The sequence below is a fragment of the Macaca fascicularis genome, chromosome 6 (assembly GCF_037993035.2).
Source record: "Macaca fascicularis isolate 582-1 chromosome 6, T2T-MFA8v1.1".
Classification (NCBI taxonomy): domain Eukaryota; kingdom Metazoa; phylum Chordata; class Mammalia; order Primates; family Cercopithecidae; genus Macaca; species Macaca fascicularis.
In genome coordinates this window covers 134097693-134117545 of record NC_088380.1, presented here as the reverse complement: position 1 = coordinate 134117545, position 19853 = coordinate 134097693, and the positions used below count along the sequence as shown (strand labels likewise).

The following is a 19853-nucleotide window of genomic DNA, read 5'->3' as shown; positions in this document are numbered from 1 at the left end:
TTAAATATAGATTATGACAAACTCTGAGAAATACAGCTAGGCTGCCAATTATATCAAGTTACAATGCTAGAACACAATCAATATAATATTACACACATCTACTTTTTAAAAAATATCCCCATTAATGGGGCTAACAGTTGGAAGGTCTAAGTTCTTATTCTAAATTAAGTGTCACTTCAGGTTAATAGTAAGATGGTACTAAAATCAGTGCTAAAGTTATCTTTTATAGTAATGAAATTTCAACCTGAAAGAGGAAAACTGCAAATTAAGGCTTAAATCCATTCAGAAAAGAGTTGCTCAATTATGGAAATTATCTTTGGAAATGTAATTCACTTAATATGTATCAAATAATATCCAGTCCAGGACAACATAAACCACTGATGCAACATTCCTAATTGACTCAACTTGTATTTGCTCCTAATCATATCATTTATTCATCTACAAAGGAATGAAAGAAGAATAAACTCATTGCTTGATATCCAAGAATGATGTGGTTTTTCTGTTTTAGGGTGTTAGGTATAGTCCAGAGGAGTACAGCCACATCTAGAACAGATCTATACAGTTATATGACTACCAAATGTGCCATGTATTACAATCACCTGAAGAGCTCTTGTTTCTTGTTTTTCTTTTCTTTTCTTTTTTTTTAACAATATCCAGTTTCTCACATCCCACTAAGATAGATAACTGAGACACCAAGATAACGGAATTGGAAACTCTACAGCTGGTTCCAAGAGAAACAGTACAGTATTACATACATAAAATAGTTCCCAAGTAAATCTTATGCAAACAGTCCAGCACTTGGGAACCCCTGCTCTAAGTACTCTTTTCCAACGTGTATACCACAGTATCAGTATTTCACTATATTTCAAAGAAGATAAACAGCAGATATACTACTAAGGTCCTCAGAGACACCAGTAAAACTGTGCTTCTCAAACTATGGCATGCATATGAATCCCCTGAATATCTTGTTAAAATGCAGCTCCTGATTCACTAGTCCTGTGTTAGGACCCGAGAATTTGCATTTTAACAAATTCCTAGGTGATACTTGTGATGTTAGGTCAAGGACCACATTTTTTAGAAACAAGGTATTTGATATTATTGGCAAAAATCCAGAACAGCTGGGGTTTTCTACGGGGGTGCAGCATCATTTATACTTAAGTTTAACCAAGTACAAATTGTATGAAATTTATTTCCAGATTTTTACTAAAATATACTGATAATTCTAATTACCTGAAGGGCTGACTTCTATTCCCTTAAATTAAAAAATTCCAACAAAAAAGTGTAAAACATTTCAGAATGAATAAAAAGAAACAGGGAGGAGAGTTCAACAGCTGAGGATAAAAAGAAGACATTTCAATGCACACAGTTTTGTATCTTCTAAATTTTAAAACCAAATGACACAAAATAAAACAAACAGAATAAAAAGCAAAGTAAAAAGCAAATAACACCCTAAAGACCATTATTCAGAATTAACCACTATTAACAGTTTGCTCTGTATCTTTTGAGGCCTTTTTCCCTATTCTTACTAAAATTTTAAAGCACACACATACACCCCCCTGCTAGTAAATGGGATCATACTAGATGTGCTGTTTTTGACTTTTACTCAGCAATATGTAATAGCTATCTTTTGGTACTGGTACACACAAGTCCACTTCATTCTTTCATGTCTACTTCTTTCCAGTATATATTCCTAAAAACAAGATAAAAATTGTCCTTTGCAATGGTCAGACTTCTAACACAGGAGTCAGCAAACTTCTTCTGAAAAGAGCCAGATGGTAAATATTTTAGGCTTTGTGGGCCAGACATTCTCTGTTGTAACTACTCAGTTCTGCTGCTATAGTACAAAAGCAGCTACAAACAATAAGTAAGCAAACTGGCATGGGCGTGTTCCAATAAATTTACTTACAAAAACAGATGGCAGGCCAGGTTTGGCTGTGAGCCGCTGTTTGCTGACCCCAGGTCTACAGCAATGTTAACAGTGGCAGTGATGGGAGCATCCTCATAATTATAATGTTTCCAGTGTTTTATTTATTAGATCTGAAGTTTGCTTTGATTTTGCAGTACACACATACCCGTCTAATACTAGTTAGCTAAGAGCTATTAGTATGATTATTTCTAGCAAATACCTTCAACTTTATCAAAATCTTTTTTCTCCTTTCAATGCAGATGCTCACATATTGAATTACATAAATTTACTATTGTTGAACCATTCTGTTGTTCTTGGGACAAATCTTTCATGGTCAGGATACAATGTTCTTTTTTTTTTTTTTTTTTTTTTTGAGACGGAGTCTTGCTCTGTCACCCAGGCTGGAGTGCGGTGGCCGGATCTCAGCTCACTGCAAGCTCCGCCTCCCGGGTTCACGCCATTCTCCTGCCTCAGCCTCCCGAGTAGCTGGGACTACAGGCGCCCGCCACCCCGCCCGGCTAGTTTTTTGTACTTTTAGTAGAGACGGGTTTAGTAACACGGGTTTCACCGTGTTAGCCAGGATGGTCTCGATCTCCTGACCTCGTGATCCGCCCGTCTCGGCCTCCCAAAGTGCTGGGATTACAGGCGTGAGCCACCGCGCCCGGCCAGGATACAATGTTCTTATACATTTCTGAATTTTATTTATTAATTTTACCAATGGCTTTGACATTTAGTTCTTCGGACTATAATTTCATTTGAAGTTAAAAGAGGCTAGTCTCACAGAATTAACTGGAAAACTCTCTAACTCTATTTTTGATACCTCATACAGCAAGAGAATCATCTCTGAATATTTTATAGAACTCACTTATAACACCATCGGTACTCAGTGTTTTTTTTTTAAGTTACATAAAGTTCTTCCATTTTAATGCTTCAATTAAGTGGAATCATATGAAACTGACAATAATATTAACTATTTCTGACCCTCAAAGGCAACAATGTCATCTGGTTCAACCTAATACTCTTAACTACGGCAAAATTTCTATTTTCCTAGAAAATCCACTCTTTCACCTAATTTTTCTAATTTACTGGCATAACAGTATACATAGTATTCACTTACAGTTCTTTAATCACCTTCATAGTGAAATGAGTTTAATGTTAATATCTATAAAAAGGTTTTCTTGAACTTCTGCAATGAAAATATGGAATAAAGGTTTCAGTAAAATTTCAAATTCTAAGCATCAATTCTTAGCCCCCTTTCTAAACTGTAAATGTCTAAGTAGACCAGAGGTTACTTTTAGGGATTATATGAACACATATGCCAAATTTCCATGAAAGTACACACACATGCATTTTTCTTGGGAGACAGCCCAATAGTTTTCTTAGATTCTCAAATGCCTTCATGTCCCAAATAAGTTTGAAAGGCAGTTTTGAAATGATATTTAACAATGTACAAAGTACAACTGTAACAAAAATTTTATGAAATTAATGACAGAAAAAAGTTAATAGAATACCACTTAAGATCACAGAGATTCCAATGCAAGTATATATTTATATTCCATTTTGTTCACGAAAGGATTAGAGAAAACATACCAAAAAAAAAAAAAAAAAAAGAGGAATAAGGATTATCATTTATACTTACATTCTCCTGGAAACCGTGTGGATAGGTACACTATTAGGTCCATTTTTCAGCCAAAAACCTAAAGACACGTGCCTATAAGGTTTCCAATGCTGACCTCACTAAAGACACTAAAGATGAACAGGAGGACAATCAAATCAAGGAAAAGGAAATGGAGATAACAGTGGAAATGAAATGTGAGATAAAAGGGAAAGCAAACGAAAGGTGGACATAAAACAACTAGAAAAGGTAAATCTTTTCCTGAACGTAGAGTAAAAACAAAGAAAAAAATGAGAGAAATAATGATTAACCATGTAATGTATTGCCTTTCAAAGACACCTGGAAAACAAAAGGAGGAAGGTACCAAAACAACATGGAAGAACCAGGAAATTAAAAAGCAAAGAAAAATACTAAAGAAAAATGACTGAAACAAAATCAAGAACATATTTCTAACAAAAAAATGAACACGAATTTTTATTTCGAAAACAATATTGCAAGTTTCTCTGGAGCATCATGAAAAAGCAAAGGAGAAAACCAACCTGCTGTACAAATTCCAAAGGCACTGGTGTGGCTTGTGTAAATGTTTCTAGATGAATGCCATGGACAGGATCTTCAACCACCAAACAACCAATGTCAAACCATCTGCAACAGAAATACGAGTTCAGACGGTTTACATGCCAAATAAAACTTATCGTGAATAGACAAAAAGAGAAAACAAGTACTATTATTCAGATAGAACAGATTTCAAAAAGGAAATCTTTTTCTTATCAACTTGCAAAAGGACAACTCATAAAAACAACAGAAAAAATTACTCTGTATTAATTCTAAGAGGAAAAAATAGACAATAACCACAAAGAAAAAATAATTTAAAAACACTTATCATGGAAAGCTTCCTTTCCATGGGAAGGGAGAATAATCAAAGTAAGGGTACTCAAATATGCAACAGGTAAATTTACATACATTGTATATGCAAACTGCTTATAATGAGTAATATTTTTCAATTGTCACTTGCTAAAATATGGGAAATTTTATAATACCAACTCTGTCATGAATATATACCCAACTAAGTTAATAACAAATTAAAAAATAAGTTCACTCAGAGGAAATACTAACAAATACTCTCTTCATTACTAATAAATCCTTCTAATCACAATTTCTGAATTGTTCACAATGAGTCAGTCTTTGAAAACAGCCTCATGAAATTCAGGACACTTCTCTTCTTTTGAAAAGACTTACATATTATACAAAATGATAAATTTTTAAAATGACTTAAGTGAAAACAATTGTAGTACCACCCAAGTTTTAGCTAACCCAAATCATGAAACCACCAGATACCCTCAAAACATGAATTTAAACAATAAAAGGATATAAAGCAGGAAAATGTTTCATATCTATTTTTTATTGTAAATCTAATAAAATGCAATGAAATATAAAATGGATTAGTAGACTTGCATTTACACATTCAAAAAAACAACCAAGTAAACTATAGAGTAACATAAGTAACTTTACTGAATACTAAGATGGCACTTTATAGTGTCTATAGTGTTCGTATCCTAAAACTGTTTAAAATTAAAAACATTAAATAATGACATTTATTTTATTTGGTAGACTAATAGATATTTTGTATTTTACAACAACAACTTTCTCAATGAAGATAATGTATTTGTGAAGCCTCCATAAAGTCAAGTTTAACTAAATTTTATTTTGCTTTATTTTGCATAATTTGCAGACCGTAATGTCTATGATGAATAACATACTAACCAAGCTTTCAGGTGTGGACATCCTAAAAAGTGTTACTGAAGGTATGAGGAGAGTTTTTTCTATGATGCCAGTGAATATATCTAAGAACAACGACCTAGCCTTGACTCAGCTCAGACTGTGACTGAAGTACACTACATTACCCTCCCTTCCTCACACCCCTACAATTGTGTTTATTATTATAGAAGAAAGGATGAAACTTCTCAAGATCGCCTAAAGACTCTAGAGTTTTGTTTTGTTTTCTAAACAAGGGTTTTCAAAGATTACTATGCATTCAGAGAGACAGCACCATATATTCAAACCAAAAGGAAAAAGGAGACTAAAACAGACCCCCAAGTGACTCTGATATTGGAATTAGTAAATAAGGATTTAAAAGTAACTATGGTTCACATATTCAAGAAAAGAGAGGTAAAGGTAGTCCAACTAGATTAAAAGATATAGGCACTCAAGAGATAAATTGAATCTATGTTTTAAAAGGTAACAACTCTATGTAAGAGTTTAACAACACTCTGGAAACAGCAGAAGGCAGGATTAGTGAACCTGAAGACAGGTGAATAGAAAATGTCAAAACTCAAGAACAGAGAGAAAAAAGAGTGGGAAAAAAAATCTGACAATGTGAGACACTGTCAAAGGTGAATGGGCATGTAATTAAGGTCCTACAAAGAGAAGAGGGAGGAATGGGCCAGAAGCAAGTTTTGAAGACATAATTGTAAAGAATTTCCAAAACTGAAGATACTAATCCACAGAATCAAGAAGCTCAGCGAATCCACAAAAAATAATTATGAGAGCAAGTAAGCAAGCTAATACATATAATCATACCACGCTAAAACTGCAAAAAACAAAACAACAGAGAAAACCCTAAAAGCAGCCAGAGAAAACAACATATTATCTTCACAGAGATAATACACAAGAAGATGGAAAGAAGACTTTTTAACAGAAATGACAGAAGCCAGAAAACAGTATCATGACATTTTTAAAGTGCTGAAAGAAAATAAACTGCCGACCTAGACTTCTACATCCAGCAAAAATAAAGGTGAATTAAAGCACTTTCCGGTAAACAAAAGCTGAGAGAACTGGTAGTGAGCAGCTCTGAACTGTAATGTATTATCAAAGGTTTAAGTATTTTAGGCTTCCTTTAGAAGAAAAATGACCCCAGACAGAAAAACAGAAACACAGGAAAGAATTCAGAGAATAAACAAATACTGACTACAAAGAACACTACCAGTTATGTTTTAAGAGCTTAAAATATATGCAGAATTAAAATACTTAACAATGACACCGCAAAAGGTGAAAAGGGAGTGAATAGTATTAATAGTAGTATTATCACAAGTTAAAATTTTTATTATAATACATCAAAAAGGCATATTGTAATTTCTAATGTTAATTATTAAATGAACAACAACAGGTTAACAGAAAAGGTGACACAATAATCACTGGATGGTTTCTCAGTGCTTACATAGAAAGTTGAAACTTATCAACCTAGAATTCAGAGCTCCATTTGGCCAAGTTTCACCTCTTCTTCAAAATCCGGTTCAAGCCCTAATTATTCATGAATTTCACCTGACACTATCTCCACGGTTACCTCCACTGAAATTTTACATATTTCCTGTCAGCAAAAAATTATGTTTCTCTTTATATAATTACTTAAAACTGCTCATCTGTGTACTACATATATCTTCTCTCCCACTGGCCTATAATATGCCTCAAAGTTGGAGGATATATTTTGCATATTACAAGCCACAAAATGCTATGCCCATTGTTATTCAACACTGAACAAACAAATAAAAAATAAAAACAACAAAACCACAATGCATTTACCAAAGAAGGTAAATTTCAACAAAGGGAAGTTATTTTAACATAAATCAATTAAGCAAATTAAAAATTTTTCCCATAAAAAGCCACCTATTAAAAATGCATAGCCCTCAAAAACGATGATGAATTATGCTGTCTGGAGGTTTTTCTAAACTATTATGAGTACAGGAGAGACAGTGCTCACTAGAAACTCAAACCTAGTGAATGCCATCAGGCCTTCTTGCCCATACATTCCATGACTTTGAATAACTATGTGAATAATTGTGTTTGCTACTCATGGTCAGTTATATCCACACAAACTCTATCATGTTATACTTAGTGCCATTTTAATAAGTAACTATTAGCATGATATCAGAAAGCAGGCATGACCATCTCCATTTTAGAATTAAAAGAGACACAAGGATAGAAATGCCAGCTAAGTCATGCAAGACACACAGCTAGTTAAGTGATATAAGCCAGCATCAAAATATACTTTTCTCTCTGGTCATAAAACAGGAGACACTTTTTGCTAAGTATTCAGTGTCAACTCCCAGACTCAATTATATTTTGCTTCCAAGAGAAACATAATAACCTTCTTACTTGTCAGGCAGCAATTCTGCAATGAAGTTTTCTACTGACACAGCTGTCTGTTTTTCATGGATCACCCCAGTTCGACGCAAGCTATCTATCCGTTCCTGGGCACCCTAAACAACAATGGCAGAGGTTAGAAACCATTTCAAATTACTAAATATTAAATATACTAATTTATGATTACACAACACATGCATACATTTATAGGCAAACACATATATACTCACTGTAAACATTCAAACAATACAAAAATATAGAGTAAAAAACAACAAAGTACAATTATATTTCCTCAGTATCAACAGTCTGGGGTACACCTTCCAAATTATTCCATATGCATTATGACGTTGGTTGCTATTGTGAAGTGGATTATTTTTATATTATATTTTCTTATTGATTGTTACTATTAAATAATTTAAGAAAACTGTATTTTTTTAATGTTGATCTGGCAAGAGGCCATCTTATTACATACAAAGTTTTTATCAGCTCCAGCAGTTTTGCAGTTAACTCGCTCTTGAAATTTTCAGGTAGACAATCATATCAATAATAAATACGTTTTTCTCTTTCTTCTGATTCCTTTTAAATATACATGCACCAAAATGGCCAGTTACTTAAAATAAAAAGCTGCAAATGTATACACTGTATACATTACACCACAGCTTATTCAACAAAATAATTACCATTAAAGAAGCAAAACTGAATGGTTGAGAACACTGTACAGATAACTCAAAATCATGAACTGATTATATGTAATAGAAAATTAAAAGCTGGATTACTCAGGGAAAAGGTTTCTGTTTTTTGCTTTTATCTGAACCATTTCATAAAAGCTAACCACGAACAATGTGATGAACATGTGTTCAAAACACAAGATAAAAAGTCTGAACAAAAGTAGCCATTGATAATTCTTATAAGGACAGCAGAGTTAAACAGACAATATCAGATTAAATGGTCAATTCTCATGCAAATGAAAATTAAGAAGGCTAGGACACATCTCGAGAAAACTCTATTTCAGAGACAACTGAAATAAAGAAGAGAAAGTGACAACTGAACGAGAATGTGTAAGACAATTTAAGATATTAGCTTGTAAAGATGAAGATGAGGCCGGGCGCGGTGGCTCAAGCCTGTAATCCCAGCACTTTGGGAGGCCGAGACGGGCGGATCACAAGGTCAGGAGATCGAGACCATCCTGGCTAACATGGTGAAACCCCGTCTCTACTAAAAATACAAAAAACTAGCCGGGCGAGGTGGCAGGCGCCTGTAGTCCCAGCTACTCGGGAGGCTGAGGCAGGAGAATGGCGTAAATCCAGGAGGCAGAGCTTGCAGTGAGCTGAGATCCGGCCACTGCACTCCAGCCTGGGCAACAGAGCGAGACTCCGTCTCAAAAAAAAAAGAAAAAAAATGATGAAGATGATAGGATTTAAAGTACAATAAAACCAAGACTGTATATTTTTGCTCACTCTTCTACCTCTAGTTTCCAGCAAAGTGCCTAACTTAATAGGTGTTCTCACTAAGAACTTACCACATAAAAAAACTGAACAAAGAAAAAAATAAAGGCTTCTGAAGGCCTATGTGGTCAATGTTAAGAATACAAATAGTGTAAACATGGCATCACCAAATCTAATAACACTTAAAGAGGCAGCTGTTGATTTTGAAAGCAATGTAACAGATAAGATGTACTTAATTATTTATACTGGATGTTACAAATTTGCTTAATTCACTCCTCCCATGAGGCAGTTATGGCTAAAGTTTGATTTTTAAAAAGCTTAAGTAAACGTTAATTCAGTAAAAACTATTAAGGGATTAGTAAGATGTAAAGAGATTCATCCCCAAACCCTTTGAAAGTGATATCTCAGCTATGCACTACAACAAAATATTCCTAGATTTTATGCTTCCAGGGAACAGAGACTCAGTTTGTTCATTTTTCACTATCCTACAGCACAGAGCTTTATATTTCACAGGATTCACAAAACAATTAAAATTAATTAGTTCCTGCAAGAAACAGGATAATAAGCTAGGTAGACAAGTTTTTTTTTGTTGTTTTTTTTTTTTTATAAAATCCGTAAGAAAATGAAAACGGGATTATATCTGGCCTTTCTTTTTCCTCTGACCACTACATTAATTAAATGTGGCCTCTTTTGGAGTTCCAAATACAGACATTTTAATATTAGTCCCTACCAATGTTTTGAGAATGAAATTTTATTTTTTAGCAATATAAGAGATCAAGAATCAGGTAGTTTAGAGACCATATTAAAATAATCATTTCAGAACTGAAGAACAATACTATAAGAGCTTATACTAAGCAACTTGGTTCAGTGAATAGTTAAAATTTTATATATTTTCATAAATGCTTATAGATACTATATTTGTTGAATATAAAACTATATAAAACAGTAGTCATAACTACAACTGGCTTTTCAATAAAGTTAATATTCAGCATAAAAGTTCTAGAAGCTTCCTAACTTTAATTTTAGCTGGACTGATTTACTTCCTTAAATAATTTCCTATTTCTAAAAGGCAACTTAAGTTTAGTTCAGAAAACCCATTTACTTCAAATAAAATCTGATTGGGGAGAAAAAAGGTTAAAATTTTATACTCTAAGATTCTACATTATTTTTCTTCTCATTAGCTCCCTCTACTGTTTCTGGGAAAAAAAAAAAAAAACGACAAATTTACAAATCACTTTCTGATATATTAGTTTCAATGAATTTTAGTTTTGAGCTTGTACTGAAAATTGTGGGAAAAATTCATATGTGTAAATTTGAAGGATAAAAATCAGCAGTAAAATAATCTGTCAAATGCTATTATAACAAGATAAATGCAACTACAATAATTTCCATCAAATAAGGTTACCAACTTCCATATCACATTTATATAATGCTTCACAATTTAGAGAAAACCCTCATTTTAGTCTCTAATTTCAGTGAAATGAACTCACCATTTTGTCTAATAACCTATTTCTATTTAGGATTTTTTTCAGTTTACGCTCTGCAACTAAATCTTGAAAAGTCTTCCTTCTTAGACCTATAAACTCTTTCCAACTTGCAAAACCTCCTGGGAAATCTTGAAATACATTCTCAATCTAAGTATGTGACATGTTCTAGTCTTTCAACTAAAACTCACCCATATAAATGCTTATGGTTTGTCATATATATGTCTGTGTATATATGTGTCTGTATATATATATAACTGGTTTAATGTACAATTATTATGTATACATACTTATTTTACCCATTTACTGTACTTTTTTTTTTCATTTCTAGATTAAATTCAAACCCTACAGCCATCAGTTAGTTTTGCTAAATTTTATTAAGTCTAAACACCTATGACCAAAGAAAATCTTATTGGCAATGTACACTAAGGCTCGAATTCAAGAGAAACCTACTACAGAAAAGAAGCATTTCAAAGTGCATGTGCTTTTGGCAGCTCTGCTGTGTGTGTAAGGACAGACCACTGTGAAAGGTGAAAAGGCAGAAAACATGTAATTTAATTCATATTATATACAATGCATTACATTTAGATAGAGTATAACTACTGCCTAATAGCCCCTAATACAGAAAAGTGGTTTGGCAGTGAGTACGCATATGTGTAAAAGGACTTCATATTCTATTTAAATAAAGTACTAAATACAACTCAAAGAGCACCTCAAACTTATGTAGCACTACCTAGTAGAATTAAAAATTAATCTAGTGTCAGTGTGGGTTTGTGTTTAGTGACTAATTATAATTAATGCAACAGACTTTTTCCCCAGTGAAATATGCTATGTCAATTACCTCATTCCAATGCTTTACAGGCATTAAATGAATGCAGGTAAAGGGTCTATGTGCCTGGCTCATGGGATGTTCTCTATAAATGCAGGCTATTATAAGCTCCTTTAAGTAACAGAATGTCATATATGAAAATGCATTTATCCTTAAACATAAATACAGTTGATCCTATTATTTTTGTGGATTCTACGTAATTGTAAAGTTGACTACACACTGAAATTTATTTACAACCTCAAAATCGGACATGCACAGAGCTATGAGAAATTTGAGTTGCCTGATGCATACACTCCTAGCTGAGGTTGAACAAGGCAGTGCCCTGTCTTCTTCTTTCAGCTGACATAATGTAAACAGGTATCCTTTTTGGGGTCTATTTAGCACCTCTTTTTTGCATATTTGTGTTTGTTGATGTTAACTGCTGTTTTCAAATGGCCCCCAAGTGTAGTGCTGGAGCGCTGTAGTGTTCCTAAGCAGAAGATTATGATATGCCTTACTGAGAAAACAAGTGTGTTAAATAAGCTGCATTCAAGCATGAGTTATAGTACTGCTGATTGTGAGAGTTCAATATTAATGAATCAAAAATATGTGCATGTATGTGTATAAAAATGTATTTAAACAGAAAGAAGCATAAAACAAAGTTACGTATTGACAGGTTGGCCAAAATGTGACCAGAGGCCCACAGGTACCTAACCATCATATTTCCCCTGGGAGCAATGGCTCAATATTCATGAATTCAGTGTGTAGCAACGTTATAGAACATAATTATGTTGAAAAACAAGAACTGTCTGTCTTACAAATAAGATTTCTTGATGGATGAGAAGTGGGTAATGAGAGAAGTCAGGGCTGACTCCAAGGTTTCTTGCCTGAGAAAACGGAAGGATAGAACTGCCATCAATTAAGTTGGAGAAGGCTAGAAGGAGCAAATGTGGAGGAAAGAAGTAAAGTTCTAGACATATTAAGTTTGAGATATTCAAGAAAAGTTGTCAAAAAGCCAACTTATATATAAATCAAGAATCTACAGAAAGGTCTCAGGTGGAGATTTAAATTTGGTACTGTCAGCACAGAGATGGTATTTAAAGCCATGGGATAGTCTGAGAGTTAACTGATAAGGAGAAGGTGACCGTCAGAAGACTGGAAAGAGGAGGAATCAGCAAAGGAAGTACAGAAGGAGCGAGCAATCAATGAAGGAGGGAAAAACTAAAGTGTGGTATCCTGGAAGTCAAGTGAAAAAAGCATTAAAGAGAAGTGCATGATCAACTGTCTCAAAAGCCTCTGATAAGTCAAATAAGATGGAGAACATTAGCATGAGCTTGAGAGCACTATCAGTGGAGTGCTGGACGTGAAAGCCTAACTGAGGCAGAATTAACTGAATGTGAAAAGGATACAAGAAAAGTGCTGGCAACTCTTTGGAGTTTAGCTGCAAAAGGAAGCAAAATAGGTCATTAAGTTACAGAGGAAGGGAGGTCAAAGATTTGTTGGGGTTTCCTTTGGTTTTTTCTTTTTTTTTCAAGGTGGGAAAGATGTTTGTATGCCAATGAACTGTTCATTTGTTCTTGTATGACTGTATGCTGGTAATAATACAAAGAGAGGAAAATAAAGTATGAAAGAGAGGATGGAATTCTTAGAACTTACACATTTTTAAGCATTATCAATAGGGATAACAAAAAGTTTATGGGATTCAAGGGATATTATCATCTCAGTAATTGATTTGAATGTTAATGCTGGATTAAGAAGATCTCGTTTAGGACTAACTACTCTCTTTTTGTGCTCTCTCAATGTTTCTTTCGCTCCCACAATAATCAAAACCTATCTTAGATTTCTTTAAATTAAAACTCCACTATATCTTCATAATACAATAGGGCTGTCCACTAAAACCAAAGTTCATCGCTATTTCAGTATGGAAAAGCCTATTAGCTCCATAGAGACAACAGATTATCTGAATTATGAAAAAATTAAATGCCAGTTTCTATGTCCTGAAAATGGTGTTCTATTACTCACTTTCAATCCAGCTGCATAGCCCACTGGTTGTGGGGCAATATTGGACTGTCCAGATTCCCCTACAACCACAGCTAAACCAAAGACCTCCTGGAAGGCATCTCGGACAGCAGCAACTTTTACTTCTTTATTTGAGGTCACAACAATATCCAATTCACCTCCAGATTCTACAAAGACCAGAGGAAAATTTAAATTTCAAATTAATGAAATTTTCATAATTACTATCATACCAGGTGCTGACATCTAATTTACATAATTATTACCAGTTTCATAAAACCATGCAAGCTATAGATCATTATCTTTTTTATATGGTTGAGAAAACTGAGACCAACAAAGTTTTGACCAAGGTAACTTATCTACATAGTACTAATGTCAGGACTTAAAATTGACATTACATATCACAAGCCAGAAATTACGTATCTGGCTTGTTAAGTGTAAGTTACACATTTAGTATACTCTATTTATGGAAAATTAAAATAAAGACTTACTGATAGTAAGTGATTTGTCAAAGAGCTGCATAGAAGTTACGCACTAAACAAGGACTACCATGAAATATACTTTTTACCTAGAAAATAGTTTAAATATGGGGTCATCAAGCTTTTTATTAAATATCCCCACAATGTTCTGAGCATATACCACAAATAGAAATCTTAACGTTTCTGATACAATGAATTCAAAGCCCTGGTTCTAAACACGGCACATTCTGGTATTTGGCATTAATAGCAAAAAAGATTTTTCATGAAAATTGTTTATAATGTAAAACATTGTGCCCTAGAAACCAGGCTGTTTTTCCCTAATAAATATCATGTGGAATAGTGAGAGGTATTTTCAAATATTTGGGTTTTAAAAACAATGGATCTAGGCCGGGCGCGGTGGCTCAAGCCTGTAATCCCAGCACTTTGGGAGGCCGAGACGGGCGGATCACGAGGTCAGGAGATCGAGACCATCCTGGCTAACACGGTGAAACCCCGTCTCTACTAAAAAATACAAAAAACTAGCCGGGCGAAGTGGCGGGCGCCTGTAGTCCCAGCTACTCGGTAGGCTGAGGCAGGAGAATGGCGGGAACCCGGGAGGCGGAGCTTGCAGTGAGCTGAGATCCGGCCACAGCACTCCAGCCTGGGCGACAGAGCGAGACTCCGTCTCAAAAAAAATAAAAATAAAAAAAATAAAAACAATGGATCTCTTTTTCCTGACTGACATGTTTCACAGATTACATCTTTACTGGAAACGTCAGAAGCTACTAGAACACAAAAGAAAGGAAGAATATACTTTTTTTTTCACTTTTTTTCTCCACATGGGACACATCTCTTGATCTTAGCTAAGTACTGCTCCATTAAGCTTCAGCTCAAAATGGCTTTTCAGCTTGTGATGAGTAGTCCTGCCATTTCTAATACTTTCTGCGTTTCTTGACACATTTGAAATTGTTACATCAAGTGATTCCTAGAATATCTGTATAAAAATACCTTAAGATGGCTGGGCACGGTGGCTCACGTCTGTAATCCCAGCACTTTGGGAGGCCGAGATGGGAGGATCACAAAGTCAAGAAATCGAGACCATCCTGGCCAACATGGTGAAACCCCGTCTCTACTAAAACTACAAAAATTAGCTGGGCGTGGTGGCATGCACCTTTAGTTCCAGCTATTCGGGAGGCTGAGGCAGGAGAATCGCTTGAACCCGGGAGCTGGAGGTTGCAGTGAGCCGAGATCTCGCCACTGCACTCCAGCCTGGCGATAGAGTGAGACTCCATCTCAAAAAAAAAAAAAACAAAAACAAAAACTAAAAAACCTTAAGATTTACTTTGAGTTGTTTTGTTAGGTAAGAATGGTGATGCTCTGCTGTCAGTAAAAGTGTCAGCTTTTTTGAATTCAATTTTATTACTTTTTAAAGCTGATTAAGTTATGACATTTGCTAATAATAGAAATTTCATTTCTGTACCTTTCTTTTTTCCCCTCAGTGTTACACATTTTTCTTGGTGTCATGAAGACTAGTGGTCTGAGAAACTTCCTTGGGTATGAGCTCTGCTTTTATCATTTACTAGCTTCTTCACCTTGGGGAAGTCACTGAGCTTGTTTCTTTGTAGAAAAATACTTGCCATCCAGCCTGGCCAACATGGAGAAACCCCATCTTTACTAAAAATACAAAAATTAGCTGGACGTGGTGGCACATGACTGTGGTCCCAGCTACTCAGAAGACTGAGACACACGAATAGCCTGAACCCAGGAGGCAGAGGTTGTAATGAGCTGAGATCTTGCCACTGCACTCCAGTCTGAGTGACAGAGTGAGACCCTGTCTCAAAAAAAAAGAAAAGAAGAAAAACACCTGGCACCTCATAGGGTTTGCTCTAAGGATTAAATAAGGTAATTGCTTTCACAGTCTAACATAGTACAGCCATTAAAACAGCAAAAGCTCCAAAAATACTGTTTCCTTCATTCAAAACATGTACTTGCAAAGAAAAGAACATATATGGCAGAGTCCAATTTTGAATCCTTTGGACAGTTACAAACACAAAGAACAACTCAGCTGATTTAATGCTCGATTCAATTTTCTACTACAAGGGAAGCAAAGTGGCTAACTGTAAAAAATTTGAACGTAAGTTCAATACAGCTTCAGCAAGTTGTGTGATCTAGGGTGATAACTTACATCCCTATAAACCTAGGTTCCTCATGCAAAACTTGAGGAAAATACCTACCTTGCAGAGCTCTTATGAGAAAGTGTCTGGCAGAAGCATTCAATAAAGACACTTAACCATTGCTAGGCCTTCTCCTTTGATATTTACTAGACAGTAAACTACCAACTAGTCAAGACTTGTGAAAGCTATTGGCTTTTTATTGCCACTGAAATCTCTGTTCAGGTACCTGCTGCACAATTTTGACTTAAAAGTTATCTTTTACAGAATTACTAATAATTGGTCACTGAGACTTGTAAGTGGTATTTTTTCACATATTGGACATGCACATAAAAATTAAATAGCAGACAGTATCTATCAACTGTCTGGAAGATTCTGGATGATTAGTGTTCAGAGGTGGTTAAAAATAGCTTTCCCAATATACCCAGTCATCAGATATTATTAACTAGATTTGCTTACTCCAAAAATATTATTCCTCAATTACATAAACACATTTAATTAAAACAGATAACAGGAGAAATGTAAAAAAAAAAGTATGAAACAAGCATTACTTCAAATGTCAGTAGTGAATAAAGTAAAATTCATATAAAGCTATGTTAACCTGTATTTAAAATTAAAATCAGCAAGCATACTAATAACTCACGGCTTTTACTCCTTCTAAGATCATTCTGTGGGATTTTCAAAAGTTACTTAATGATGACTTTTAAAAAAGATGAATTAGTAACACCAAAAACTAAGACTGACAATCAAATTAATGCAAGAACATAACAGGAATTTCCACTGATTACACAATCAGTGGAAACAGAAAATTACAATTAGTGGCTGACATGTATATACACTTTTAAAAAAATGGCAGACACTGGTCTAACTTAAGTACATACTGATATAGGGAGCCATGCCAGGGTCCAGCGTTGTAATCATGCTTTCTACTGAATGTTTTGTCTTATCAAGCACAGACTTCACCATAGGATTCCCAGCCACACCCTGCATAAAACAAATTAATATGTAAGTATTTACTCTAAGTGAGGAACACCATGACCATGATTGTGAAGAAAACTTTTTTAAGTTTCCAATGCACCCTAAACCAGTACTTCTGTAAGACATATAAGGTCATGACAATATCAAATGGCTATTAAGTTTCTAAATGATACTCTCAATTTTTCTTCCTGACTCATAGCAGTGTGCAGACCAGCAGCAATCTACAGACCACGCTTTGAGTAACACGGGTATGGAAAGGATGCTATACTATATATATACATATATATGTGTTTATATACATATATTTATTACATATATATAATTTCATTTCTACCTATTTATATAAAAGATTGGGCAAAACTTGTCCCTTAGGGTCCCAAATAAAGGTCCCAATCAGGTGTCTACATAAGTCCACACTTGTTCCCTAATAAAAAATAAATAAGAGTAAAAACACCTCTCATCTGGGGGCAGAACAGTTACTTATTACCTTAACACACAACATTTTGCTATCTTCTACTAGTTTCTTCTTTTTCCTACTTTTTGTTTCTCATTTTATACATTCCCAAACTCTCCATTTATAGTCAGATCTATTTCTCTGGATTCTTAGAGCCATTATTACTAGACAGAAGGAACCAAGTCTTGAGTATTCCTTCCTGTGCGATATTTCACAGAGGGTAAAAGACACTCCAGGAAGCAGTGCCTCCTGAGATGGCATCTGACTAACCTGCCATGATTCCCCATCTTCCAATCTGCCATTAAACTAAGGTGACTCAGGAAAAGATTAGTTCATAAAATTGAAATTTAAGACTGCCAACCAACCATATGCTGAAACATCATGACTTACTACTATTTATAAGACCTATAAAGTTGAACTGGGTATTACAATTCATGACAAACACACTGACACATGCTCCTAACAAGAGACAAAATGTTGTAGTCTGTATGCAAAAAAAACTTTTTTAAAGTACAGAGGGGTATTAAAAAAAAAACAAGCTTAGAAAAATGCCACATTCCTGAAACATGAAGCTCAAATACTATAAATCAGTCAACCATCTATCAATTTTAAATCTTTAATATAATAATAAGTTATAATAATAAAATTGCAAACAAACCCTTAGCTGAATATTGGAACTTGGCAGAATGATTTCAAAATTCATTGGAGAAAAATATTGGGAAAGATGAGTAAAGAAAAATTCAGAAGAAAAGAGAAATCAGCCACTTACACAACTTACACAACTAAATACTGATATACATTTATAAATGCAGACTTGAACTGTCCTTTCTATCTTATCACTGAATGCTCCACATCCCCACGTCAGCAAATATTAGTACAATGAACACAAAGTAAATAATTAAAACAGTGTGCTCTACTACAAGACCAGGGAAACAGCAATGGACTACAATACAGAGGCCAGAAGCTGATTTTAACACACAATTTCCTAAGGAAGATAAAGGAGTCATAAAAAATCAATGGGGATATGATATTGAAAGACTCCATTGAGTAGCTGGAAGAAAATTAAGTTTGATCTCTCCCTCGTATAGTAAAGAAATATCAACTATATTAAATGCTAAGTGTCTAAAAAATTAAACGTTAAGGGAACTAGAAAGGGATCATAGAAAAACATTTATCACAGTATCATAGTGGGAAAAGGTCTTTTTTAGCATTAAAAAAGAAAAAAAAATGTAAAGAAAAAGAGAGGCCACCTGCGGTGGCTCATGCCTGTAATCCCAGCACTTTGGGAGGCCGAGGCGGGTAGATCTCCTGAGGTCAGGAGTTCGAGACCAGCCTGGCCAAAATGGTGAAACCCCGTCTCTACTGAAAATACAAAAAAATTAGCCGGGCATGGTGGCAGGCACCTGTAATCCCAGCTACTTGGGAAGCTGAGGCAGCAGAATCGCTTGAACCCAGGAGGCAAGGTTGCAGTAAGCCAATATCGCGCCATTGCACTCCAGCCTAGGTGACAAGAGCAGGAAGGGGAGGGGAGGGGAGGGGAGGGGAGGGAAGGGGAGGGGAGGGAAGGGATTGATATAACTGACTCCTGAAACTGAAGAACTTTTTTGTCAAAAAGGGTAATAACATTAAAATGTAAACTAAAAGTTGAGAAAACTGCAACATATGAGCGCAAACAGGAAAGTACTCTTACTGTATTAGGAACTCTTACAAATTAACAAAAGAAAATCATCCCAATTTAAAACTAGGCAAAGAACATAACCAATATTTCACAAAAGAAAAATACAAATGGCTAAAAATCATATGAGAAAATGTTCAAATTCAGTAGCAAAGGAAAGCAAATTAAAATGTGGTATTATTTTTTGCCTGTCAAATCAGATAATATCCTAGTCCAAATTAGTAACTACTGCTGGCAAGTGAAAAATGCTATACCAGTGTATTTTGGTATAAACTTCCAAGAGTGGAATATGTATCAATTTTTTCAAATGTTCACTCAAATGTTCATCAGGAATTAATTCAGAGGAAAAAAAAGATGTCCATAAAGATTTACATACAATAGTGCTCATCATAGTTTTTTGGTGTTTTTTTTTTTTTTTTTTTTTTTTTTTTTTGAGACGGGGTCTCACTCTGTCACTCAGACTGGAATGCAGTATCATGATCACAGCTCATGCAGCCTGGACCTCCTGGGCTCAAACAATCCTACCACCTCAGCCTCTGGGTAGATGGGACCACAGGTACACGCTACAATGCCTGGATAATTGTTTTAAGTTTTTGGTAGAGACTGAGTCTCATTATGTTGCTCAGGCTGGTCTCATATAGAACTCCTGGGCTCAAGCAATTCCCCTGCCCGGGCTTCTCAAAGTGTTAAGATTACAGGCATGAGT

General features: G+C 34.9%; 1 protein-coding gene across 1 annotated transcript in view; it reads right to left on the bottom strand.

Annotated features, from left to right (window-relative positions):
- The window catches only part of PRRC1 (proline rich coiled-coil 1), a 33126-nt gene that overhangs the window by 3444 nt on the left and 9829 nt on the right, over positions 1-19853 (bottom strand). The window contains exons 5-8 of the mRNA XM_045394186.2: positions 16922-17024; positions 13418-13581; positions 7671-7774; positions 4061-4163 (exon numbers count right to left, since the gene is read on the bottom strand). Coding sequence (XP_045250121.2) covers positions 4061-4163; positions 7671-7774; positions 13418-13581; positions 16922-17024 — 474 coding nt within the window. The remainder of the gene's footprint in view (positions 1-4060; positions 4164-7670; positions 7775-13417; positions 13582-16921; positions 17025-19853) is intronic.